The sequence below is a fragment of the Bombus fervidus genome, chromosome 7 (assembly GCF_041682495.2).
Source record: "Bombus fervidus isolate BK054 chromosome 7, iyBomFerv1, whole genome shotgun sequence".
Taxonomy (NCBI): domain Eukaryota; kingdom Metazoa; phylum Arthropoda; class Insecta; order Hymenoptera; family Apidae; genus Bombus; species Bombus fervidus.
Window position 1 is genome coordinate 10,071,698 of NC_091523.1, and position 27,980 is coordinate 10,099,677.

Consider the following 27,980-nt stretch of genomic DNA (forward strand, 5'->3'; position numbering starts at 1 on the left):
TAATTAAAATATTAAGTATAGCACTATTCATCTGTTTTTATGATTAATGCTATCAGATAAGTACTGTAGACAGAAAGGAAATTTTCTCTCTGCTATAAATACATATGAACATAAATATTTAGTGATAAAAAATTGTTTAGACATATTTCTAAATTTTTTAAAATAATTTTTTAGGGTACATATGTATCTAGAGATATATAGTATATAATTTATGTATACATAATGAAATGCATGTGATTTGATTCTGTTGTCCTGTTACTATTGAGATAGATACGATTTATTTGAAACATTTTACCACACATTACAAGCAATTTATGAAACAAAATATTACTCTTATAAATATACACATATATAAGCATATATAGCACACATTTTTTTACTAATTTTTGACACTCTTTACATAATCATTGCTCAATTTTTCTTATTTTTAAACGAGTGTGCGAATATTATATTAAATATGCTACCATAAATACAATATTTTCAGATTTTGTATTTTGTATAAAGATATTTACAATTATTTTATTCTATTTTACTAAGAAAACATTTTCTAGATTTAAAATACGTAATTAAAGTTTAATTATTTACATATTTAAACATCTCATAACAATGTCTTTTTGTAAGAAATTTTCAAAAATTAATATATTTGTTCAATAAATGACCAAAGTGTTTCATATAAATAAAATAATATCACAATTGAGTTTTTATAGAATTTAATAGTATATTCTTATTTAATTGTTGTGCATATATTGAACTACTGAAAAATTTAATAGTTTCAGTCATCATGTTTAATATATAACTTTGCAACGTATGTATGTTCAAATAAGTATATAATTACATAAATATCTTGTGAAATATTTGTCAATGCCACTCTTTTAAAATCAATTCTCTTAAGTATTGTTAATATATATAAGATATTTTCCTAAATATATGTAAGATACCATCTGTTCCTTATACAAATTTATTTTTATGCAGGTAAAAAGTCTTAGTTATAAAGCTTATTATTGCATACATAATGTTGCAAATCACAAATATTCTAAGATATAAACTAAATGAGGTACAAGTAGAAAATTTTGCCAATTATAAAATGTAAGCCTAACTACCTACATCCTAATAAGTAAATGTATTTGTACCTACATAAATGTACAACATATATTTATAAATGTATAAACAGAGGAGAACTGTATCTAGATTATCTTTAATGCATATATATTTAGAGTACGCAGCAACTGTGTAAATCCAAATATTGTTACTTATTATAGATGTGTATACATGAATATAAAGTACTTAAAATATGAGTGTTTTACGATAATCGAGTCGTACAAAACATTTTTAAATAGGAAATATGTAGTTTTAACTAGTCTGAATAAAATTTATAATTTAACAGAACAAATACAAAAATATAAAAATTTATGATTAGTGAAGTAAATATATATAAGTAACGAAACTGTTCATATAATGTAAATTATAGATTGTCTGAATAAAAATTAATGACATTATATGATCGCATACTTTAATTATTGTTTTAATTTAATTTTAAATTCGTATTTCTAATATTTTATGAATAACTATGTATCATAATCTTCATCCAAAGTAGCAGTATGAGCAAAATTTGATGTTGGTTGATTATTTGTATTTACACTTGATGTATTTGTACTTAAATTCATAGGTTTAACTTCTGTATAAAAATTAGGTTGACTAATTTGAAATGATGGAGGCACAGACATTTGAAATTCTGGAACTTGAGGTACAGTATTTTTTACCATTTCATTACGAGTATCTGGATTATATATTCCAGTTCCATCACTGTTTTCTTCATTTTCATTTTCTTTCTTTACTTTAGTAGTTAATCCCATCTCCTGCTTTGAAAATCTATAAAAATATAATAATATATTAAAAATTTACAAATACCAAGTAAGTTATTTAATACTTACCCTGTATCTGGCTGTTGTATTGTAGGTGAATAAGTTGATGTATTTGATATATTTATATTCATTGGAGCAGGTGTTAGAGGTGGTGTAGGTACTTCCTCATCAGGTCCTGATACATCTGGTAAAGAATTTACTAAATCTTTTAAAAAATCAAAGCGGTTCTCTGATAAAATACATTGTTTCCTGTAAAGAAATTTAATGCAAAAATGATCAACAAATTAGTTAAAATCAAGTATTGACTTAATTAATTTTAGAAAGATCTTACATATGAGAAGGACTCAAAGTTTTGGCATTTTTAGCATTTGTAATTTCCATCGATTTTGTAAGTAATGAATGTACAAACAGTTCTAATGTTCTAGGTATACAAATAGTTAAGGAATTTATTTTCAAAATAAAAATATATCATTAACGGCTTAAAGATCTATAATGTAAACAACAATGATTCTTATGCTGGCTTATGTTGGCATTAAAATTATTGTTCTTATTATTAATTTAAAAAGGATATAAATTATAATCGGCACTGGTTGTGCAACTTTTCCAATTTCTTCATCAGTTTGCATAATTTTTTTTATTCTGCCCTAAGTACATTTGTAAAGATAGGTTAGTCATATAATTAAAAATTAATATGTATGGTCTTTTTAATTATATATTTCTTTATAATTTAAATGAGATTACAAGTAAATTACATTGTTTTTATTCAAATTATAAATATATAATTTATGTATGAAGTGTATTTTCGTGAAAAACTTTCCCAAACTGTATAGAGTATTTTAATACTCACTGCTGGAAAACGTGCATTATATTTTTTCTTTTTACTTGGCATTGTCACAAAGTGTGGTACTTCACCTTACGCAAATTGTGTATAAATAAATCAGAGAATAAAACTTTGAAAAAATAAACGCGTTTATTATATATTGTATTTGCATGAATCAAGGTGTTCCAAAACTTGACATGTATCTGTAACCTCTATGATGTATACATATACATTTTCAATAATCGTAAAGTATTTTACGTTCGTAAATGTAATACTTAATGCTACATTCATACATATAAGCTACTATGTGTTCTAAAAATACTTGAAACCAACATATAATTTCAGATCTTAATTTATGAATATTAATATTCATTGCAGTAATATATATATTTTCGTATTTATTGTATTAATATATATTTCCCTTTTCTGTGCAAAAATAATTTATGTTTATTGATTATACATAAAATTACTAATGGCATATCGTAAATTAAAGATGTTGCGTGACCTTTCCAAGATTTGGGGAATTTGGCGTGGTTGCAGCCAGTGGAGTATTGGAGCACTCTACACGCGTTCAAACTTCAAACAATTTCGAAACTAATTCGATGTTTAAATTTATGTTTAAGACTAGTTATATTTAAAACTGAATATTTATAATAGATTGAAACTTTAACAAGATTTGCGCTGTAATGAAATTTATTGAAACGCTGAACTCAGCGTGACGGTTTCAATGATTCTCTAATTTTGAGTCGCAGAATGGCTCATTTATCTGCTTGAATTTACATGATAATCTATGATTAATTTGTTATCCAATAAGACAAACTCTTATTAACTAATGCTAATAAATTTTATTTTGATTGGAGTTTACAATATTAGAAAGCGAGCAATTTATGCTTTGGCAAAGCAATTTACCATGGTAACGAAAGTAAATACAAAATTCGAGAGTAATCACAGTTGTTACTGATAAATAATTTTGTCATTAATCAATAAATTTGTTAAATAACTTTTGTTCGTTGCCTCCGTTATGTTGCTGTACAGTTAAATTCGCGGCGCTAGAATTAACCCTATTATCATACAAATATTCACGCTAGAGAGAGCCACAGGCCTACACCAGTTCGAAACGAAGATGCTACTTCTTATAATACATCCTTACAAAATAATGTGAATTTAGGAACGACGATCTAGTTACAAATTTAAATTTGGGACTATGTCAAATTGCGGTTGTGTTTTTCTTTTAATTAATTTGATTATATGTAAAAGTTTTATACCTATAACTTATTTTTAAAATACTAAAACGATAACGATGTTTTTGCGAATATATATAATTTAAACTTCCATTTTAATGAATACTAGATGAGTAACGTCGTATTATACTAATGTTTTTAACCTATAATTGCAAATAATTTTAATTAATAGATAAAATTTATTTTATAATGGCAAACTCAAGCAATAATAGAGTTGTCGTTTTAATAGACATGGATTGCTTTTTTTGTCAAGTTGAAACAAAACTTCAACCAGAATATGCTGGAAAACCACTTGCGGTTGTACAATACAATCAGTGGAAATTAGGAGGGTAAAATATTCTAGATAATATAAATTACATTTAAATAACTTAAGTAGATAGAGAGAGATTCTAAATATTGCTAATATTTTTTAAATAGGATAATTGCTGTTAATTATGAAGCAAGGGAATACGGTGTTACAAGACACATGAGAGGTGAAGAGGCAAAAGAAAAATGTCCAGATCTCATTTTAGCTAGTGTACCATGCCTTCGTGGAAAAGCTGATACATCAAGGTATATCAAAAAATTGTGCATTTAATATTTTTTATGCACACACATACATAATGTGAGTAAATTACAAATGTTTGTATAGATATAGAAGTGCTGGTCGTGAAGTTATTAATGTTATAAAGAAACATTGCAATATAATAGAACGTGCTAGTGTGGATGAAGCATATTTAGATATTACTGACTTGGTTTGTAAAAGGATGTCTACATATTCTATTTCTTTGAATCATTTAGTGACACAGCTTTCAAATACTTTTGTAGTAGGATATTCAGAAGTTGGAAAAAATGATGAAGGTAAGAAAAAATTACTATAAACTTTTATGAATATAAATAAATATGTTATATGATATGGGATTTTATATGGTATGGATTTAGAAGAGAGAAGTCAAGGCACAAAAACTTGGATAATGAACGTTTTTGAGAATCTTGAAGACATAGAAGCACAAAAACTTGCAATAGCAGGACTTATAGTTGAAGAAATAAGAGCTGACATATTTGATAAAACAGGATTTAGATGTTCTGCTGGTATTGCAGAAAACAAGGTAAAAAGGTGTACCATCTATTTCATTACCTAATTAATTAAAAAAAGTAATATTGTATATATTTAGATATTAGCTAAGTTGGCATGTGGATTGCATAAACCAAATCGACAAACAATATTACCTGCAAATGCAGTATCAACTCTGTATTCGACATTGCCAATCAAAAAAGTTAGAAATCTTGGTGGAAAGTTTGGAGATGTTGTTGTTGAATCTCTCAATTGTAATGTTATGGGTGATTTAGTGCAGTATTCACTGCAATATTTACAAAAACGATTCGATGAAAAAACAGGGTATATTTATGAATTTATAATTTCGCTAAAAATAATAATATATAAAAACATTACTTTGAAACTATGTTGTATTAATATATTTATTTAGGTTATGGTTATACAATATTGCTCGAGGAATAGACAATGAACCTGTTAATATACGATTAGTATCAAAATCAATTGGAGCATGTAAAAAGTTCCCAGGAAGACAAGCTATTGTCTCATTAGATGTGGTAAAGTATATAATAAAATTTGTACATAGGAAAATTGTGAATTATTTTTTTACATAATATTTTGTTTACAGTTAAAACATTGGGCTGGTGAATTATCAGCAGAAGTTTGTGAACGTCTTGAACAAGATCTTGAAGAAAATGAGCGACGAGCAACGTTAATGACAATATGTTATCAGTATTATCAAAATAAGGCTACAGTATCACAATCACGTTCATGTACTTTAAATTCATATAAACCAGGAAATATGGCAATTCGTTGTGTACAAATCATATCTAAGTCAACACAATGTCCAATTGCATATTTAGGTATATCAGCTGGTAAATTTGTACCAGCTAAAGGCAGCAGCAATTTTCAGAATTTCTTTAAATCAAACGAATCAGAGCTTCATAAGAAAATAGATGCACAAACAGAAAATACGAAAGTAGAAAGTATATATTCAGTAGAAAATACTACTAAGAAAATAAAAAGTGATTTAGATGTCGATAAAATTATCAATGTAGATTCTAATAGTGTTGAAATTAACAATGCATCAAGTAATAAACTAAAACATGTTGGGAAAAAATGTTCTAGAATAAGTGCACAATTAGGTGAACAAAGTTGTAATATAAAAACAGATTGGTCTCCTACTTCCAGAAGATTAAATAATTTAATCAATTCATTAAATGAAGGAAATAAAATAAAAACATTTTATGAAAAGAAGACAAATTGTTTTAATTTGAATGATCCCTTAGATCAAAATGATTTTAAGGAATCATTTTTTATGAATGCTTTTAACCCAAAAGAAAGTAATTTGAAAGATACACATGTAAATAATATTGGGTTGATTGAATTAAATGACAATGTAAATATAGATATTGAGTTTGAAAATTTAAATGAAGATAGTGTAAAAAATGAGAAAAGTAATTTTGACGAAAAATTGGATTTGAATATGAAGGAGAATAATGATAAAATGTATACAAACAATGAAATGGAAAATGGGCCAACTTCTTCAAATATAAAATTAAATGAAAATAACAAAATGATTAACGAACAAGATATAATACAACTAGAAGAAATATTTCCTGATTTGAGTAATATTGATCCTACTGTAGTTGTATTGTTACCTTCATATTTACAAGAAAAAGCAAAATTATATATGAAAACAGAAAATAAAAAGGATATTTCAAAAGAAACTTTAGTGAAAATGTTGAAAGGAAAAAATAAATTTAAAACCAACACTTCAAAAGGAAGAAAAGATAATGATATTTCTAGTTTCCTAATTAAAAAAAACTCATCTAACTCAATTGAAGTTCCTTCTAAACAATGTTTAAAATGTTATCAAATGATATCTATATTAAAATATCAGGAACATTGCGATTTTCATGTGGCTGAAAGTCTGCAATGGAACTTAAATAATTCAGTATTACATACTACAAATATAAAAAGGAAGGAAAATACAAGTGATATAGATACCAATTCTATTAAACGTCGATTAAATGCAAATATTTTAAATTCTCATAAGAATCACAAATCCATATCATCATTTTTTTCGTAATATAAATTGACGTATTATATATTATATTGATATATTATATCTATCTCAACGAAATAAATCTTAAATAAATATTTTATGTATCATTTGTAAAAATATACTTACATTTTATGAAATATGTAGATATATATTTACAACATAGTCTTAAAATTGAAGTAGTTCTTCTCCTTCAATTTTATTTGAGTTAATGACACTTTTGAAATAAAAAGTAATATTACCGTACTATGCATAAAATGCTAATGTTGTATTGATTTATAATAAATTTTATTTAATTATATTGCTCCAGTATCTTTCATTTAAATAAAATAAAATGATAGATAATAATAATAATAATAGTTAAAAAAATATTTTACTTTTAGGTATCTTATAATATACTTGTTCAACATTGATAAATTATGTATATGTACAATTAATACTTAAAAGTCGATTTGTACTTAAACAATCGAGTTTTGCAAATTCCGTTTTCACGCTTTCTTTGTATCGTTTCATTGAATCTTGAAATGTAGAAATCGTTGTTTTTATTGCATCGTTAGATGCCTTTAGCAATTGAAATGCTAAAAAAAATAATTAAATTTTAAAATAATGTCTGGAAAAATTATAAAATTGTACCTTGTTGTTTATCAATCTCTGCTTTCTCGATAGCTCTCATTAATTTATGCATAAGTCTTAGTAATTTTAATTGTTTTCGTGACAACATTTTTTGGGATAATATTTTTCCGAATTTTTGTTCGTGTTTTTTTATATATACGTCCAATTTAAAAACTGCTGCTTTTTCTGTTTGACTGTGCCATAAGATTTTTTTACAACATATATTTTTATCCATAATTATTGTCTTAAATTTTACATTATACACATTAAATTGTACATTAGAAATATGAAGCTCAATAAATAATTCTGTTGTTTTGAAGTATAATTAAATGTTTATACACACAGTGGGGTCACCCTATATATTCAGAGTTGAAAAAATAAAGAAATTTGGTGACGATATAAATATGTAAAAACATATTTATTTATTCAAAAACAGTAATAAAGACATACATATACACTTTGGATGTTACAACGTTTATGAATGTTTATAGGAAATGTATAGTTTAAAGAAAATATTTAAATAGCATTATATCCTTTTTTCCATACAGTGTCTTTTAGATATGCACCTATCATAGGATTATTGAGCATTGTTTCTACAATACCTTTAAATCCCAGTTGACTGGCTAATACATATTTACACTCCACATCTGACAATTCAGAAATTAATATTTTCATGTTATCTGTCATAGTATGAGTAATGCTTTTTTCCAGTCTGTACCTATAATTTAAAATGGATTAAAATGGAAAGAAATGTTCAAAAATAAATTATTTCTTTAAAACAGTAATTAACTTGCCTGCGTACACAATTTCTTACAAGACCAGGGGTGAGCTTATTTACTGCTATAAAATCTTTCAAATATTTTTGTTCTCCATTTAATATACAATGGCAATAAATCAGATTAGCCCAATCTATGTGATGATTATATGCATGAATGACAATAAAAGCTTGAGAGAAGCTTAAGTTATGACATAATACTTTATCAATATCTCCAGGTTTTAAATTAAGTATACAGATTACTTGTTGATTATAAGACACAGTATTAAAAAGTGAAAGTTGGAGAGCAACTAATTGTACTTGATCAGAACATTGACTAGCAAGATTTAATTTATTAGCCTGTAACATATCCATATTATAAATTTTTATTTATGCAAATAATCTAGATAATGTTTTACCTGTAAATAGTATTCTGTTGCGTGAGTATAATTAGTAACAGCTAAGTGTAACTGTTTCAGAATATTTTCAGTTTTGATAAATTTTTTTTCATGTTGAACAGTACTTTGCAATTTCATATGATCTTTTGTAGCATCTGATATTATTGTATTAATTATATCTTTCGCTTCATTTTTCCACATATGTGCTAGTTCATGATATAATCGAAAATGTAAAGCTACCAAAGTAAAAAGTTCTTTATTTTCAGGACAATGACGCTTCAGGAATTCCAAAATTGCTGTTTCTAGCCCTATTACCTGTAACATGTTTAATAATATAATATTGTATATAGTATTTATATATGTATTTAGAAAAATAAGAAGCATAAAGAAACCTTATTTAATCCTTTTCCAAGTAAAAATTCAAACTGATCATTTTCTTTTAAAATTTGAAATACATAATTCATTTCTGTGAAACGACCAACACCTGTTACAAGACGTACCTAAAATTGTTTGATATTATATATTTTTTAAGTATATAAAATTTTGTTTATTTAATTCTTGTAAAATAACGTACTAGTAATGTCCAATACTTAAGATTCTGCAAAACATTTGCGAAAATTTGACATTTACATAATACTGATGCTATCCCTTCCATATTGCAGGAAGTTGTAAAACAATCATGAGCATGTATTAATAATTCTGCAATCGTCTTTAGAGTAAATACTAAACAATAGAAAAGGTTTTAATAATAAATTTAGTTATTATAGGAATGTAATGATAATTATATTTTATTATAGTACCGCTTGTTTTTTCGCCATGAGAATGTCCAAGCAATTTATTTGCCGTTTTTAAGAGTTTCCAACCAAGGAGTGAAACATCATTGCATAGTTCCATAATAACACGAAAATTTGTATTTAAGGAATATCCCCACAAGCAAACGTTATTTTCATATCCACCTACAAAAGCAAACTTTTTACAACTGTGTATAAATTTACAATATCATTATATACCTTCTACCGCACGGTTAATATTTAGAGTGATATTTTCAGCCAAAAATGTTGCAACATTATCATTGTTTATTTTATACGCAATAACTATATCATTAATAATTTCAGATTTATTTTTAATATTATCACTTTCTGTAATTTCTTGTAAAAATTCAATTGGATTGTTTAACATTAACAAGAACTGATAACTTTTTTCCAGCTGCATGCCTAATTTATAACATAATACAATGCGAAGACATATATCTACTCCATGTTCCAGGATATTAAGTAATTTTTCTAAAATTGATAAACACTCCATTTGTATTCCATGAACATCTTCATGTTTTAGTTTACTCATTTCAGTACTGATTGAAGTGATCACTGTAATCAAAGTTTTGTTACAAATATGTGCTAGTTAATAATTTGTTGCAATGAAAGTATAAATTAAGCATACATGAAGAAGCTGAAGAAAATCTTTGTAAACCACGATTCTTTAAGGCATTGTATTTTTGTTGCTTATTTTTATTTACTTCTTTCAGAAGACTTTGTTGTTCAATATTTAAATTATTTGGTGAAATTTCCCCTTCTGCTAAACTCAAACATAACATCAGAATTTGTAAATCCTACAATTACAATTAAAACAGTTAATACATATTTATTAATGAAGGTTTAATGAAATTTACCTTATGTTTGTAATTAAAAATTGTACTTATTCTCAATGCTGTATCCAGTTTACCTAAGTCAATTAATGTATTAATTAATCTTTCAATTGCATTTTTCTCTTGTATGTTACTTAAGGTATAGCCAAATTTCAATTTATTTAGTCCTGATAACAATTCTGTTTTTAGTTTATTGAAGATATAAGGTCCATCATCTAATTGCACATTTTCAGGACCTGCTAACATACATGATTTCCACATTGCTGTTTCAAGAACATCAATATCTTGTTGCTCTGTTTCAATATTCTTTAAGGTTTCAAAAGCTAGTTTTAATATTTCATATCTGTTAAAACATATATTTCATATTTGATTAAATCTATATGTCATTGATGTCTCTAGATAAAAAATATCACATACCTTTCTTTATGAGAAGTAACTTTTTCAGCATGCTCAACAAAAAATTCTGCTGCTTTTTCATATGAAATGTTGTATTTTTTAAAATTTAGTGCACACTCGTTCCAAAAATTATCTTCAATTTTCTCATTTTTTTGTATATAATATTTAAATTTACTTCGGCACTAAAAGTATTAATAATTAAAATATTAATGATGAAAACTTGTACTTATATAAAAAATAAGATAATACCTGAGCTAAGATTATTTCAGATGAATTAAATCCAGCTACATTTGATAATTTTAATGCACTAGTATAATCTTCAGTTCTTATTAAATCATTAATGCACCTATGAATTTCTGCATCAAAATTATATACATTGTCAGATACCGTAAATGCCGCAAAATTTAATGTGACATTTGTTTTTTGAAGAATTTTTATAACTTGTAGAAAAAATGGAAAGATTGGAACGAAACCTGTAATGAACAAAGAAATTAGTTTATGTCTGATGTTCATTATTAATTATTGAAATAATAATTCATACAAAATAGCAGTACCTGGAAAATTCTTATAAAAGTTACATTTTATCAAAATTTCGAGAAATTTTATTTGGAGATGTGTACTTCTTAGACCATGAGCGAGTGTTGCAATAAGGCATTTAATTGTAACAATTGCAATCCAATATAAATTATTCAAGTATGTGGTATCTGAGCAATTCCAATCTATAGCTTCCTGAAAAATACACAATTCTCATATTATTTCACGTAATTGTTAAATACTGAAATAGTGCTTGATACATACATTACATTTGAGATCTACACATTGTGCTTTAAAATCCAATAATTTTTGTTGGCAATTTTTAAAATCACCATAAATTACACATTCTATGAGAAAGTCAAAAAATAAATTGAAGAGACTTTCCTACAATCAAACTGTATTAGGAAAATAAGATAAAACAGGATATTCACATAAAGGTAAAGTATACTTACAGGCATAAAAATTTTGTAAGCTTTACTAACGATAGTAATATATCCATATGTTACCATTTGATCCAATAAGTTATAAACTTGGTTGGCTGTCCATACTTGTTGTTCTAAACATTCTTTATAATTAGAAAGAATTTCTTTATCTGTGGTAGATATTACCATCCATGAATAACAATATGCTGCAATTGAAGATGGCTAAAAAAGATATTCCATAAGAAAAGCATAGTATGTTCTGGAAAATTTTATAGTTGAGAAAAATATGAAATTACTAATATATAAAATACCTCATAACAGGATGCTAAAACTACAAGGAAAGGCTTTGAAGTTAACCGGGATGAATTGATTAAAGCACCAGGTGGATCTGGGCTTTGGTGACATTTCAATATAATCAACCACAAATCATCATTTGGGGAACAAATGTTATCATTTACAGTATATTCACTTATATTATGAGAATCATAAGTGCTTGCTAAATCTGCTGAGACTGGTGAATCATAACTGGGTGATCCCTATTCAATAACAATATAATACAGTATTTAATAAAATATGTTTTGAATATATGATATTTACTACTTACACTTTGTTTAACTCCAATTTTGTAATATAGTGATTGTCTAACATCTCGTGATTTTATCTTTTGTTCATTACATACAGTTAATTGAGATTTAGTGAGTTGAATATTACTCAAACAAGTTAATAAATGTTCTCTGAGAATTGTGTCTTCAAAATGTTCTGTATTTTCCAATATCTAAAAGTAATGAAGAGGATATTTTTCTTTTAATTTTACAAATCTTGTATAAATTAATTACAACTCAAAATTATTACCTGGTTCAGGGGATAATTAAAGATGTGACAAACTAATATAAATTCAAACCAGTGATTTTTACTTGCTAAAAATTTTAAAAAGCTGATTGGGAAAGCAAAGTTGTGTGCTGCTGCAAATCGTACAATAACATCCCATATTTTTAATACATTTACGAACTCTTGACTATCATTAATTGAACTTTCAGTACAACTTGTTTGAAAACTACTTTCAAGATAAGACATTACAGTCTTTAAATCATTTTCATTTTTGTACATTATATTTTCTAGTAAATTTCCTGTTAATTAAAAAATATATTGGAGATCTATGATTACTAATTCTAGTAAATATCCAATGAACATAATTACCAATAGGAATATTAATCTGTTTATAAATATAATTTGCCACGGTTATATGCAGCCTTAAATTTTCTGAATCAATGCCTAATATTTCCATGAAAGAAATACAAGTATGTAAAATTTCGGGTTTCTCTAAATTTCGTAAGGCAAGATTATGCGCGTACAGAGCCGCTTTATGTTTCCTATAAGTGTAGTATAAATGTGCATAATATATTCTGAAATACATAAATACATAAATTACTATATAATTCTTCTTTACCTTCTAGAAGAAACATTTCCAATTAGTTTTCCTTGGGAATGTTTTAAACTAAATATAGCCATATTAGGACGGGCTTCTTTCAAATAGTATTTATATGTTAAATCTTCTGTATATCCATATTTTTTAACAAGAGTTTCATTAGAAAAATGGGGCATTGGTTCATTATTAAAACGCCACTTATATAATTGTTTAACATTTAAATTTTTGTAACCATCTAATAATTCATACATTGTAACTTTGTTCTTTGGTTCTTTTTTTATGATGGATTCAAGAATTGGTACTTGTTTTAATGTATTCTGAAGAACTTCATTCGAAATATCATAGTTGCATAATTGCAGAGGATTTTTACTTGTAAATATATTTTTTAGAGTAATTTCTTTTAGTACTGTGTCTTTATCTCGATTGCATATTGCACTTTCTCTAGACTGGTGTAAAAATATCAATGCTAAAACTATTAAATAATTTTGCTTCAAATATCCGGTTACATCATCAGAAAGATAGTAAATTGTTTTAAAAATTCCTTCTGTTAATATATCTTGTAAGGGTTCTTGATTTTCACACATTTTTGTCAATACATCATACAATTCAATGATCTTGGTTTTATCTTCCTGAGTACTTGTTTCACTCAAGCAATGTGCAAGACACAATTCTCTGTCAATTTTCTTCATAAATTCAGTTTTATTAATATTACAAGATTTATATGATAATATTGTATTAAATTCTGGTATTGTCATTGCACTGGCAAATATACGTGCTAGTAATAATTTTACATCACGTTGTTCTCTCTCTACAAATACGCCATACCTATATATTAAATATTAATAAATAAATATTTAAATATTTAAATATATTGCATAACAGATGTATTTTATATGGACTTACCTACATAAATGATTTTTAGCTAGATCTTTTATAAGAGTACTGGCATCTGAAGAATCAATAGCTTCAATCATATCTGGTACTATATCCAAAGTATGAAACAATGACTTGTATTTTTCATTAACTTCGTTTACTTCTTCTATTGTATCACTGCCATAGTAAATGTCAATCCAAAATCTCATTAGTTCAATTTTATTATTTGACAGTAAATAATCCCATAGCATAATATTAGTTATATTTTTTGAAAGAGATTGTTCAGTTATAGAAAAATATAATTCAGTACATAATGCTTGTTTTATATTTTCTGGTAATTTTATAATATCCTCTATACATAAAGAAGAGCTCAAGCCATCTTCAACCCTAAACAAATGGTGTTTCTTACCTTTTGATCTATTTAAATTAATTATTTATGAAGAAACTTACATATATTTTTGTTCAAATTCTACAATACTTTTTATTATATTCCATGAATCTATGTATTCATTTTCAAAGTGTGCAACACTTATTAGATATTCTGATAAATAATTTCTTAATGTAAAATCCTTGCAGTTTACACAAACTTTGAATATATATTCCACTGGATTTTTGTCCTATAAAAGAATTACATTAATGTAAAGAATAATATATTGCTTGTCAGTACTTAAAATTTGATATACCATATTATTTAAAATATGAGAGGCCCTGTAAATTTGATGTTTCTTTAGAAGTTCTATAATCCAAGTTTCAACTTCTTTGTTGAAATAATGCTGAGCATCTTCGATAGAACATCTTCTTCTGTAAGCTAGACATTTATAAGCAAGATTAATGTGAGTGCCCTTTGCAGAGGCTTCTCTAACAAGTTCTCTGTCCCCTAATATACGCCAACCAGACCAAATAATTGCAGGTTCTCCAGTTAAACATTCAATCGGAATGCCTCCCACTGTTGTTTTCTCTGCCATCTTGTTAATATATTTTTTTTACAATATACCTGTATCATAATATTTTGCTGAAACAATATAGATTTCAATACAATTTATGTTAGGTTTTGTAACATATTGTTATTAATTTTTCATTACATTATATTTTACTGTGACACTTAAAAAATGTTCTTACGTTATTTTATGAAATATAAAATTATAAACTACAATACTATTAGCATACAAAATTTTCTCTTTGCTGTTATCTATACACAAAATATATATATGACATACACATGTACATTATTGTTGTATACCATGCAATAAACGTTGTTTAACGTTTTACTTATGTTAAATGTGAAACTTGATGACAACAAGAACTAAGAAAGATTCTTATCATGCTGTCACGGAGAATAATGAAATAATTACATTTGTTATCGATTGATGGTATTGACTATAAATAAAGTATAAGATTTCAACAAATTACACAAAAATTATGTGTAAATTGCATTTACAGTTGCACATTTTAAATCATGAATGTATAAAACGGAAATATTCATGTTTATTCTCAATTAAAGGTCGACTAGCTGAGAAGCTGATAACTCTGTTGATAACGAACGACCACATAGTACCATCTAGGTAACACTATGTTATAAATTGCATTAAGATAATAAAAAATATTGCTATATCTTATTTTTTTATTTTTTCTACTAGAAATACTATAAAAGTACATAAAAATTAATAAATTATTACATAACAGTAGTCCGGAGGAAACTTAAATATGCCAGTGATGATTTGAGAACCTACAAAGATAGAGTAGTTTTTATGACCGATAGATGATTTTTCAAATCCACGATTATGCAAATATTTAAATATTAAATATTATTAGTCACTTACACTTCCAAAAGTTGATAAAGATAAATCAGCTATCTTGCCTGCGCTAATTTTAGCCGGGTTATTCGACATAGCAATGATTAAAATAAGACCGTGTATTGTCTTAGTCGGTAAATGAAACCAGTCGATCATGAAACAAGACAATCCAACACTACTGCTCTATAATCAAAATCAGAAATAGAATAATAGATTAAAAAATAAGTACATATTCTAAGCAAGTTATTAATAAATTTTTGCAAAAAATAATAGTTTATCTCAAGGAATCATTAATTTATATATTTATATAAATTATCAGCTATAAATTAAATTTGATAAAAATTTATTAATAATATTATAAGTGGAAAAGTTATGGAAGTATTTTGAACGGTTTGATTTTTTAAAGCATACTGTATTTTTTAGTAAATTGTGAAAATATACCTTTTCTATTAGAAGTTCACCAATATAGCACAATATAAATATATTAAATGTCAGAGATATTAGTAACATTGTATATGTTGTAAGACTTATGGTATTACTCTGTTCCCAATCCTGTTATAAACAAATAATCATGAATTTATAGAATATTATAACGAAAATAAAAAGAAACGCACCGTTATACAATAATATTCGAGTAGACATATCATACAGGTGGATCCAATGAATTCTAGGAAGCATACTTCTTGTAACACCATTTCTACTGCTGTCGAAAATCTATAATCGGTTATAATACAATATCATGTACCATTTTTATACTCACTGACATGTATATTATACATTCTTTATATTAATCATATTATGTATATTAATATTAATACATTTATCATTTGTTTGTACCTTAAAATTCGTAAATGACGTTCAACAATTTCTATCAATCGCGCATTTAAATTAAGCGTTTCTTTCATATATTCGCCATGGACAAGATCATTCAATCGAGATATAATGATGTCGATTTGTCCACAGGTGTGTGTTGCGAAAAGAGCGGCTAATCCACAAGCACCGGCAGTTATGGAATACATCACGTATCCGCACATGCAGTGAATAACGTATACTAGATCGTAAATGGGGCTACTCTGAACGTCGTACAATGCGCTATATGTAGGATATACCAAGGGTTTGATTGTACGATTATGTTCATCGACAAACGTGCCGATCGCGTACTGTAAAATCGAGTGATAGATTGTTCCACCGGTGTACATGAATACGGCGCAGATTATCGTCAGATTTCGACCCACTCGCCCGTATTTTAACATTATTTCGCGATCCTTATGTAGTTCCACCTGCCAGTAGGGACGTGCCCTTAACAAAACACTAAACGGTTTAACTTCAATGAAATATAAAAGAAATATGAAAGCTATGTAGTAAAAATATTAGAATTTATTTATCTTTTCGAAGATATGAAAAATTTCGAAGTCGTTTTCTCTGATTGACGCATTCACACGTTGTCGATCATCGATGGTAATCATACGATGATTGTATGTATACACGATAAAGAAAATACATATATCACGCAATACGTATTATATTTTGCGATACGCAACGGTATAGAAATTAATTATATATTTCATTGTTCATTTTAATTTAAAATGATACAATTCTCGTGAACGAAAAATCAGTGAAAATCAATGAGAATCGATGAACCTGTTAATTCACTGACCTGTTCCCAGTCAATCCACACCTGTTCGATGCAGCCTTTGATCCTCGGTTTGCGAAGGGTGAGCGCCCAGTATTTCATCAACGAAGTGCAACAGAAACTCAGTAAACCGGATAATTTTAATCTCATTATAGTATCTTTCTCTTCAAATATGATATGCAGAATGCATGGAATAATGGCGAAGAGTAACACAAAATTACTGAGTGCGATTGCAATTTTTGGTAGAAATTTTGTGACATCTCCTAGTACTGCTGGCCAAATGCCAATGGATTGCAGGATCCACTTGCTGTGTTTAGTTACATAAGCGATATCTTTCTTATAGTAGAGGTTTCGCGGAGTGTAATCACACTTATGTTGCATAGAGAGATGCATATTCGCGAATAGCTCGAAAACAACTGTCTACGATAGTCCAATAGCATTGATTGAAAGTTGAGCTTGCGCTCGTGATATTGTGTGCGTGCATCTCTTTCATTACTTTGAAATCGATTACCATCAGAGAAGGGGACGTCTGAAATTATAGCGAAGCTATAGTACAACTTTCTGTCTAGACGTGAGTGGAAAGAGTTGGAGAATAAGTGCACAACGATTAAGTACTTGTAGTGTTAAGAAGGAGTATAGCATATATGTTTGTAGCAAATAATAATATTTAAATACGTGGGTAAGTAACTCATGAATAAAATATTTTGGAATTTGTACGTGGTTTCTTTTGTCACTTAATATGCAGAAAATATTTCTAAATGTAATAAACATAACAATTTACGTGACTGAAATTAAATAGCAATGATAAAATGTATTATATCTTTACTCTGATATTTTAGTATGATTTCAGTAAATAAATATCAATGTGTCGATGTACCTCGTGATTTTTTGTCATTTTGTTAAGCTACTGCGAAAACAATTATACATATACGGTTATCAAAATGTTATATATCATTATCAAACTATAAAAATAATATATTCAATGGATAACCTGTAATAATATTTGAGAATGTCAAGTATTTAAACAGGACTGAATATTTTTACGATATAATTTTTTATTTATCATTCTACGCCTAAATATTGGGAAATCGAACAATTATTAAATTACTACACAAGGGCAGTTCGGAGAAAATTTAAGTACGCGAATGACGTCTTTAGAACCTGTAAAGATAGAGTTACATTTAGTTGTCAACAGATAAATAGCTGAAATCAATTTTGAATAGTTAGAATATTTGTAAAAAATTACACTTGCGAATGTAGACAAGGATAAATTAACTATTCTACCGGCGCTAATTTTTGCCGGATTATTTGACATTGCGATGATCAAAACGAGGTCTTGCATTGACTTGGCTGGTAAGCGGTACCAATCTATCATGCAACAGGATATTCCGACGTTAGTACTCTGTAATGTAAATGATGCAAATAATAGGAAAAATTTCACAATAAGATATTATAGATTACGAATAAAAATATAACGCAAAATACCTTTTCAATTAGCAGATCACCAATGTAGCACAGTAAAAACATATTGAACGTCAAGGATATTAACAATAACGAATATGTTGTCAGGCCAATTTTATTATTCTGTTGCCAGTCCTGTTAAAAATATACAAATAATATAAATTAGTAGAATAAAAATAAATATAACAATATCCATAAAATTAAATACGAAAATATAAATTAGGAGCAACAAAAATGTACCGTTATACAATAGTATTCGAGCAAGCACATTACAAACGTTGTTCCAATGAATTCTAAAAAGCACACTTCTTGAAGAACCGTCTCAACCATCGCAGAGAATCTACAATAGCACTGTATGTATTTAATTAATAATAAATATCATTTTACTTCACCTCCTTATTTGTACTTTAAAGTTCTTATATGATGTTCAACGATTTCCATCAGTCGAACGCTCGTATTAGAATTTTCCTTGGAAAATTTTCCATCAATCAAATCATTCAGTCGAGACATAATGACATCAATCTGTCCACAGGTGTGTGTTGCGAAAAGTGCAGCCAGTCCACAAGCTCCAACTGTCACAGTGTCAAACACATACCCGCACATGCATTGGAGAACGTAGACGAGTTCATAAACGGGACTTTTTTGAACGTCGTAAAGACCACTGTACGTAGGATATACCAGTAATTTGATCGTACGATTAAATTCATCGACGTACGATCCGATCGCATATTGCATGACCGTGTGGTAGATTATGCCACCGCTGTACATAAACACAGCACTGTATACCGTCAGTCTTCGTCCAATCTTCCCATATTTTAGCATTAACTTGCGATCTCTTTGGTACTCTATCTATTAATTGAAAAAATAATGCAGTTACATATATCTATATTATTAGTTTGCCAACATTTATGCAAATTCATATTCTTCGGAAAACTAGGATTAGAAGATTAGGATCAAGGCAGAAATTTGTTTCAATTTCTCACGAATACAAAAAAATTCTCAATCCATTTATCATTTTTCCACTGAGTTACACAGATATACTTGTTGCAACTGACCTGTTTCCAATCAGCATATAACTGTTCGATACAATATTCGATTTTCGGTTTGCGTATTGTCAGAGCCCAATACTTCATCAGGGAGATAAAAGAAAAGCATGTTAAACCCAGAATCTTCAGTCTTAGCAAAGGATCTTTTTGCTCCAATACAATGTGTAGCACACACTGCACCAAGGTGAAAAACAATATTAAATTACTTAGTCCGATTGCGATTCTTGGTAAAAATTTGCCGATACCCTCCACCATAGCCGGCCAAATCCCAATGGAATTCAAAACCCATTTATTGTGTTTCGTCACGTAAATGATGTCCTCTTCATAGTTTGGATTTCGCGACTGATCGGTCTGACTATGAGCGGACAGATGCGTACTCGTGAACATGTCGAAAACAACTGTCCGCGACAGTCCAGGTGCATTGATTGCAGGGTCGTTGAGCTTGCGCTCATGATATTGCGTGCGTGCATTTCTTGCACAACTTCAAAATCGATTATTACTCATCAATGTAGCGAATGTCTGTAATTGTAATGAATAGCGAATTTACGATGCTATAGAATCTAACTTTCTGTTTAAACACGAGTGGAACAGGTTGGACCATAAATGCACGACGATTACGAGCTGCTGATGTTAAGAAAACACAATATTGTTTTGTATAGTATGTGTGTTTATGTAAAATAGCAATATATATAGGTGAGTAATTTATTAATAAAATATATTGCAATTTTTAAATGCTGGCTTCTTTTACATGAAAATAGATTGTGACTGATTGTTCTATGTGAACATAGTAAATTATTGTGCCTGTGATTTGATATAATATAATGTTTATAATGGCGTTGTGTAATTAAAAACGATTAATAAAATATATTATCTTTACCTTAATATTTCCGCCTGATATCACAATTTTATGATTTCACAAACTAATAAATTTTTATATGTTAACATTTTTAATGATATTTAATGATATTCAGTGTACATATTTATCAAAATGTTATGTATCGTAATGAAAGTAAAAAAATACTGTATGTTATGTAATATATATTTAAGTAGCAAGGAATGTTATTACAACACATTGCATTATTTACTATTCTACAATTGGATATATGGAAATAATCAAATAATTATTAAATTATACCACAATGGTTTTCCGGACAAAATTTAAGTACGCGAATGATGTCTTCATAATCTGCAAAGGTGAAGTTACATTCAATATTTAATCAAATGAAAATTTAATTAAAATCTTCAAATTAATTCGTAAAAACTATTTGTAAAAACCTACATTTCCGAAAGCAGGCAGAGATAAAAGAAATATTCTGCCGGCGCTAATTTTCGCCGGGCTATTCGACATGGCGATGATCAAAATGAGATCTTGCATTGTCTTACCTGGCAAGCGGTACCACTCAATCATATAACAAGATATTCCGACGCTAGTACTCTATAGCAAATAATATATATTTATAGCAATATCTCTATCATAAATAATAAATTATAAGCGAAATTGATTAATAAATTTCTATAGTGACCAATATTTTGTTATATTGAAAAGATTGGAATATTATAAAATACCTTTTCCATTAGAAGATTGCCAATATAGCATAGCAAGATCATATTAAACGTAAAGGCTATTAGTAGCATCGAATATGTTGCCAGACCAATTTTATTATTGTATTGTAAATCCTACTAATAACATAAAAATACCATAAACTCCTAGGAACTCAAACCAGACGTAGCAAGAACGTACCGCTATACAAAGGTATTGGAGCGAGCATATTAGCAACGTGGTACCAACAAAATCGAAAAAGCACACTTCCTGCAGAACCGTCTCAATCATTGCAGAAAATCTACAATAGTACGCGATATGTTTTTGGTCAGTATTAAGCAACGTTTTACTTTACCTTCGTACTTTAAAATTCTTATGTGATGTTTTACGATTTCCATCAGCCGAGTATTTGGGTTAGAACTTTTCTTGGAGAATGTTCCATCGACCAGATCATCTAATTGAGATATAACGACATCAATCTGTCCACAGACGTGTGTTGCGAACAGCGCAGCCAGCCCACAACACCCAACTGTCACAGAGATGCATATAAACGCGTATATGCATTGGAAAACGTACATGATTTCATATACGGGACTTTTTTGGGTGTCGAAAAGTCCACTATATATAGGATACACTAATATTCTGATTGTACGATTATTTTCCTTCAGGCTCATTCTCATTGCATACTGCATGATGGTAATGTAGCACATGCCAGCGCTATACATGAACACGGCACTGTATATGGTCAAATCTCGACCAATTTTTCCATATTTTAGCATAAGCATGCGATTTCTTTGAAACTCTACCTGTCAAATGATTTTTACATCTTTTATATAAAAAAAACACTCGTACTAAATCACATTTATAAGTGACTGGTCCAGAGAAGAAGTGGTGCTAGTGATACAATTTTAATTTATGACAACTGTGAATAAAATTACATCTGAATGCAGAAAACTGCGTGCTTCTAGACAGTAAAATACTTTACTACACATGCAGTAGGTACAGAAAACATTTTTCACGCCACGCCGTTGTATATTAAATTTCGTTTTCGAATATTTTCATATGACTACAAAGATATGATATTATGAAACTGAAATATTATATTTAATCATATTATATATTAAAATTTTTAAACTCATAAAAATTATTCTAGACAAATATGTATATTACGTATTTTTTCTTTCCGTGTTTTTGTGCAAAATACACTTACATTGCCAGCCATAAGAACATATTAGGATATTTGCTTTATATATAAAAAAATATAATATTTGATACAAATTGTGTGCTTCTCATTATTTCTATTTTCCAATTATTTCATAATTTTTTAATAATTGCATATTCTATAAACTTCTTTTTTCATTCATACTATATATCCCCTATGGTGTAACATATTAATTATCGTAAAATGTGATAAAGTTTTCTAATAAATGTACAAACAAGTGAATATCCTGATACTTAGAACCGGCAATGTCTATCACTTTTCCACTGAGTAATTCACATACACTTGCTCGACTGACCTGCTTCCAATCTGTCTGCACCCATTTGATACAGTATTCGATATCCAGTTTGCGCGCTATCAGAGCCCAATACTTCATCAGGTTGATTGAAGAATACCAAGCCAAGGAACAGAACCTCAGTCTCAATAAAGGATTCTTTTCTTCCAATATAATGTATAGCAAACACTGTACTATGGTGAAAAACGGCACAAGATTACTGAATCCGATTACAACTTTTGGCAAAAATTTGCCCATGCCTTTTAGCACAGTGGGCCATATTCCGATGCAATTCAGAATCCATTTATTGTGTTTCGTCACATAAATAATGTCTTCTTCGTAGTTTGTGTTTTGCGGTGGATCTGTCTGACGTCGAACGGAGAGATGCATATTCGCGGGCAGAACGAAAGCGATTGTTTACGACAGTTCAGGTGCATCGATTGTAAGGGCGATGAGCTTGCGCTCGTAATATCGCGTGCATGCATTTCTTGCAGCAATTCAATATCGATTATACTCAACAATGTAGCAAAAGTCTGTAATTGTAATGAATAGCTAACTGCTAACGGGTATAGAATCTAACTTTCTGTCTAGACTAGAGGATTTTAACCTTCCGAAGTTACGGAACACATTTGATTGTAAGAGACATTTGTGGAACACTGAAATCTCTAATGCCACGAAACTAACAATAAAAGTAAGCATGCACATATCTTTCATTAAAAATTATATAGGTATTACAGGTTACATAATACTGAAAAAAGCAATAATTTAAAAAATATTGTATTTATGAAAAAAGAGTTATTTTAATTGTATTCTTTCGTAAAACTACTTTAAATTAATCTTGATTCCATACCTGAGCTTGTCGGTTTTCGTGGATTTTAATAATATTAGATCTAATATGTGATACTTCTTTCCTCATTTTTTCCCTTATGTTAATAATATTTTAAATTTTTACATTGGTCGTTGTTGAGAAACTTGGCTGACACAAATATGATGGAGAAAACTTTTTAACAGGATGTTTAATGCCCTTGTGGAGATGGTTTGATATTCCGCTTGGATAAAAATCCAACTTTCATTTTGAAAGTACGTTCTGTTGACAAGCTAATCAGTTCTTCTTCTTCCGTGTAACAAAAATTTGCAATTCAATGTATTAATTGTGCTAAATGGATTTCGTAACTCGTCATAATTTTTATACTTAAAGGAAGGAGATAACTTGTAATCTTCTCTTCCAATAGCGTTAAACGTTATGGTGGAAATAGTTCCCTCAACATTTTTAGTACGAAGCGGAAGAATCACATCTCTTGTATTTTTTTGTAATACGTGATTTTTCCAAAGAGTTATTTGTTTCTGAAATGATATTTGTAAGTGGATGTCGAAATATTTTGATTCTTCGCTTGGATACTTTGATTGGCGCTATTTAATCAACTAAAGATATCTGTTAAATTACTATTTTAACACACTAAATATCATTTGTATGACATTCATTTGTACAATACCATTGACAATATCATTTGTACAAAATAATCTGCACCTTCATTTTGAAAAGAAGTCAACAATTCAGTCTTAAGTTTTATAATTTGGCATAGCACTTTAATCCTAGATAACCATTTTACTTCAGTGTGCGATGCAAATATTCGTATTCAATTTCCATAGATATAGAAAGCTTTTTAAAAAGCGTGTTTTTAATGGTCTTGACGTGATACACATTACAATATTTATTACTTGATCTAATGTATATTTTTAACTGTTTAATAATGTATATTTTAGTAGTAACGAGTATTTTTACAATACATTTTTCTATTGACTATTCTACAACCGGATACAAGAAAATAAAAGAATAATTGTGAAATTAGTACATAATGGCATTCCGAACGAAGTTTAAGTACGCGAATGATGTCCTTAGAATCTGCAAAGATGAAGTTACATTTATTCACCGCTAAATGAACATAATAATGAACATAAATCTTGAACATGCAAATCATAAACAAACTATTTTTAAAAACTTACATTTCCGAAAGTGGGTAAGGATAAGAGAAATATTCTACCGGCGCTAATTTTTGCCGGACTATTCGACATGGCAATAATTAAGATGAGATCTTGAACTGTCTTGTCTGGTAAGCGATACCACTCTATCATACAGCAGGATATTCCGACGCTAGTACTCTGTAGTATAAATGACGAATAACAAACGAAATTGATTAATACATTTTTGTACATTGATTACTTTGCTATATTGAAAAGAGTTGAGTATTACAAAATACCTTTTCTATTAGAAGATTGCCAATGTAGCATAACAAGAACATATTGAACGTCAAAGATAATAATAGCATCGAGTACGTTGCCAAACCAATTTTATTATTCTGTTGCCAATCCTACTAAGGACATAAAAATACCATAAATCTCTAGAAATACAAACCAGCAGTAATAAGAACGTACCGTTATACAATAATATTCGAGCAAGCATATTACAAACGTGGAACCAACGAATTCGAAAAAACACACCTCTTGCAGAACCGTCTCAATCACCGCAGAAAATCTACAATAGTTTGCGATATGTGTTTGGTCAGTATCAAGCAACGTTTTACTTTACCTTCGTACTTTAAAATTCTTATGTGATGTTTTACGATTTCCATCAGTCGAGTGCTTGGATTAGAATTTTTCTTGGCGAATTTTCCATCGGCCAGATCATTTAATTGAGATACGACGATATCAATCTGTCCACAGGCATGTGTTGCAAAAAGTGCTGCTAATCCACAACACCCAACTGTCACAGAGTTGAACAAAAGTGTGCACATACATTGAAGAACGTACACGATTTCGTAAATGGGGCTTTTTTGAGCATCGAAAAATCCACTATACGTAGGGTACACTAACACTCTGATTGTACGATTATTTGCCTTCAGGCTCATTCCCATTGCATACTGCAAGATCGTAATGTAACACATGCCAGCACTATACATGAACACGGCGCTATATATGGTCAGATCTCTGCCGATCTTTCCGTATTTTAGCATCAGCATGCGATTTCTTTGAAACTCTACCTGTCAAATGATTTTTACATTTTTTTTTACCAACGACACTATAAGTGAGTTGTTTGGAGGAGTGGTGCAAGGGACAAAATTCTAATTTGGGAAAGTTGTAGGAAGAGTTACATTTAAATACATACATACTATATACTTTTAGACAGTGAAATACTATACGTTTACCGGCGCAGTGTCTCCAAAAGTATTTGCATAGCATTATATATATTATAACATTTACATATTAATTAATTAGGACCAAGTATATTAAGTTTCGCGTCATAATATTACATATTCTCATATGCTTACAAAAATTATAGAACACTTCATAATATATGCGTATAATTTATAGTTTAATATGCTTCACATAAATGAAGGTACGTGCAAGTACTCTTTGTAGCCAATTGTACTATAAAAGTTTTGAAGTTTTCTAAAATATTTTCTAAATATGTTCGTATATCACGTATCGTGTCTTTCTGTAGCTATTTGTCTTTTTTTAAACACAAAGTGATTGCTAGCTATAAATATTAAGACATCTGCGTTATGTTTAAAAAGATGTGATATTTGATATAAATTGTGTGCTTCTCATTATTTTTATTCTACAATTATCACGTATTTTTGCATTTCATAATTTCATATTCTGTACACTTATTTTACTCACATCATATGTACCTTATAAAGTAAAATATTAAATATAATAAAATGTGTTAGGATTTCTAATAAATGTTGTAACAAGTGAGTATTCTAATACTGATAAGTAGCAGTGTCCATCATTTCTCCATTGATGCTTCGTTCTTTTATTTTTTGTTCGACTGACCTGTTTCCAATCTGTTTGCACCTGTTTGATACAGTATTCGATGTTCGGCTTGCGCACTATAACAGCCCAATACTTCAACAGGTTGACTGAAGCAAAGCAAGCCAATCCCAAGAGCCTCAGTCGTAATAAAGCATCTTTTTCCTCTAATATAATGTGTAATATACACTGCACTACCGTAAAAAGCGACACCAAATTACTGAATCCGATTACGATTTTTGGCAAAAATTTGCCCATGCCTTCTACCACAGCGGGCCACATCCCGATGCAATTCAGAACCCATTTGTTGTGTTTCGTCACGTAAACGATATCTTCTTCGTAGTTTGTGTTTTGCGGTGGATCTGTCTGACGTCGAACGGAGAGATGCATATTCGCGGGCAGAACGAAAGCGACTGTTTACGACAGTTCAGGTGCATCGATTGTAAGGGCGATGAGCTTGCGCTCGTGATATCGCGTGCATGCATTTCTTGCAGCAATTCAATATCGATTATTACTCATCAATGTAGCAAAAGTCTGTAATTGTAATGAATAGCTAACTGCTAACGGGTATAGAATCTAACTTTCTGTCTAGACTAGAGGGTTTTAACCTTTCGAAGTTACGGAACACATTTGATTGTAAGAGACAATTGTGGAACACTGCAATTTCTAATGCCACGAAACTAACAATAAAAGTAAGCATGCACATATCTTTCATTAAAAATTATATAGGTATTACAGGTTACATACTACTGAAAAAAAGCAATAATTTAAAACATATTGTATGTATGAAAAAAGAGCTATTTTAATTGTATTCTTTCGTAAAACTCCTTTAAATTAATCTTGATTCCATACCTGAGCTTGTCGATTTTTGTGGATTTCAGTAATATTAGATCTAATATATGATATTTCTTTTCTCATTTCTTCGTTTATGTTAATAATGTTTTCAATTTTTATGTTGGTTATTGTTGAGAAACTTGGCTCACACAAATATGATGGTAAAAACTGTAACAGGATGTTTAATGTCCTTGTGAAGATAGTTCGATATTTCTTGCCAACATTCCTCTTCGTTTTTGTAATATGTGATTTTTCCACAAAGTTGTTTGTTTCTGAAATGCTGACTATG

At 28.8% G+C, this 27,980-nt stretch overlaps 8 protein-coding genes across 11 annotated transcripts; 1 reads left to right on the forward strand and 7 right to left on the reverse strand.

The window, feature by feature from the left end:
* Positions 1-245: 245 nt before the first annotated feature.
* Positions 246-2,923, reverse strand: Nc2alpha (negative cofactor 2 alpha). Its single transcript, XM_072006726.1, has 5 exons — positions 2,710-2,923; positions 2,434-2,506; positions 2,194-2,287; positions 1,932-2,111; positions 246-1,869 (listed from the first exon to the last, which is right to left on the reverse strand). Exons 1-5 carry the CDS (start codon positions 2,749-2,751, stop codon positions 1,566-1,568), a joined length of 693 nt encoding a protein of 230 aa, XP_071862827.1. The 5' UTR covers positions 2,752-2,923; the 3' UTR covers positions 246-1,565.
* A 944-nt stretch (positions 2,924-3,867) lies between these two features.
* On the forward strand, positions 3,868-7,322 carry Dnapol-eta (DNA polymerase eta). The gene is made up of 7 exons (XM_072006701.1): positions 3,868-4,252; positions 4,341-4,475; positions 4,555-4,763; positions 4,845-5,011; positions 5,078-5,301; positions 5,390-5,513; positions 5,585-7,322. The coding sequence occupies exons 1-7, from the start codon at positions 4,113-4,115 to the stop codon at positions 7,046-7,048; spliced, it is 2,463 nt and encodes an 820-aa protein (XP_071862802.1). The 5' UTR covers positions 3,868-4,112; the 3' UTR covers positions 7,049-7,322.
* Positions 7,323-7,428: 106 nt separating this feature from the next.
* On the reverse strand, positions 7,429-7,899 carry LOC141445798 (uncharacterized). The gene is made up of 2 exons (XM_074111835.1): positions 7,655-7,899; positions 7,429-7,599 (listed from the first exon to the last, which is right to left on the reverse strand). The coding sequence occupies exons 1-2, from the start codon at positions 7,866-7,868 to the stop codon at positions 7,439-7,441; spliced, it is 375 nt and encodes a 124-aa protein (XP_073967936.1). The 5' UTR covers positions 7,869-7,899; the 3' UTR covers positions 7,429-7,438.
* A 133-nt stretch (positions 7,900-8,032) lies between these two features.
* On the reverse strand, positions 8,033-15,361 carry Spg11 (spatacsin). Of its 4 annotated transcripts, none has more exons than XM_072006692.1 (23): positions 15,201-15,361; positions 14,765-15,093; positions 14,532-14,698; positions 14,112-14,468; positions 13,230-14,033; positions 12,980-13,152; positions 12,635-12,909; positions 12,387-12,557; positions 12,094-12,318; positions 11,813-12,004; positions 11,625-11,744; positions 11,381-11,555; positions 11,076-11,299; positions 10,848-11,008; positions 10,455-10,773; positions 10,226-10,394; positions 9,796-10,152; positions 9,586-9,741; positions 9,360-9,508; positions 9,178-9,285; positions 8,807-9,100; positions 8,428-8,747; positions 8,033-8,351 (listed from the first exon to the last, which is right to left on the reverse strand). In XM_072006692.1, exons 2-23 carry the CDS (start codon positions 15,044-15,046, stop codon positions 8,150-8,152), a joined length of 5,400 nt encoding a protein of 1,799 aa, XP_071862793.1. In that variant the 5' UTR covers positions 15,047-15,093; positions 15,201-15,361; the 3' UTR covers positions 8,033-8,149. The 4 variants fall into 4 exon arrangements, with proteins under 4 accessions (XP_071862793.1, XP_071862792.1, XP_071862794.1 ...); XM_072006691.1 differs by having other exon boundaries at positions 15,164-15,350; XM_072006693.1 differs by lacking the exons at positions 14,532-14,698; positions 14,765-15,093; positions 15,201-15,361 and having other exon boundaries at positions 14,116-14,252.
* On the reverse strand, positions 15,143-17,900 carry LOC139988926 (odorant receptor 4). Its single transcript, XM_072006736.1, has 6 exons — positions 17,532-17,900; positions 16,712-17,154; positions 16,489-16,588; positions 16,316-16,426; positions 15,902-16,057; positions 15,143-15,807 (listed from the first exon to the last, which is right to left on the reverse strand). The coding sequence occupies exons 1-6, from the start codon at positions 17,898-17,900 to the stop codon at positions 15,754-15,756; spliced, it is 1,233 nt and encodes a 410-aa protein (XP_071862837.1). The 3' UTR covers positions 15,143-15,753.
* A 642-nt stretch (positions 17,901-18,542) lies between these two features.
* LOC139988918 (odorant receptor 4-like) lies at positions 18,543-20,393 on the reverse strand. The gene is made up of 6 exons (XM_072006723.1): positions 20,024-20,393; positions 19,375-19,817; positions 19,209-19,308; positions 18,993-19,103; positions 18,754-18,909; positions 18,543-18,668 (listed from the first exon to the last, which is right to left on the reverse strand). The coding sequence occupies exons 1-6, from the start codon at positions 20,267-20,269 to the stop codon at positions 18,615-18,617; spliced, it is 1,110 nt and encodes a 369-aa protein (XP_071862824.1). The 5' UTR covers positions 20,270-20,393; the 3' UTR covers positions 18,543-18,614.
* Positions 20,394-21,094: 701 nt separating this feature from the next.
* LOC139989063 (odorant receptor 10-like) lies at positions 21,095-23,523 on the reverse strand. The gene is made up of 6 exons (XM_072006975.1): positions 23,068-23,523; positions 21,918-22,356; positions 21,756-21,855; positions 21,581-21,691; positions 21,294-21,449; positions 21,095-21,200 (listed from the first exon to the last, which is right to left on the reverse strand). Exons 1-6 carry the CDS (start codon positions 23,435-23,437, stop codon positions 21,144-21,146), a joined length of 1,233 nt encoding a protein of 410 aa, XP_071863076.1. The 5' UTR covers positions 23,438-23,523; the 3' UTR covers positions 21,095-21,143.
* Positions 23,524-24,974: 1,451 nt separating this feature from the next.
* Positions 24,975-27,603, reverse strand: LOC139988819 (odorant receptor 10-like). Its single transcript, XM_072006582.1, has 5 exons — positions 26,878-27,603; positions 25,576-26,081; positions 25,306-25,416; positions 25,052-25,207; positions 24,975-24,980 (listed from the first exon to the last, which is right to left on the reverse strand). Exons 1-5 carry the CDS (start codon positions 27,245-27,247, stop codon positions 24,975-24,977), a joined length of 1,149 nt encoding a protein of 382 aa, XP_071862683.1. The 5' UTR covers positions 27,248-27,603.
* Positions 27,604-27,980: the final 377 nt, after the last annotated feature.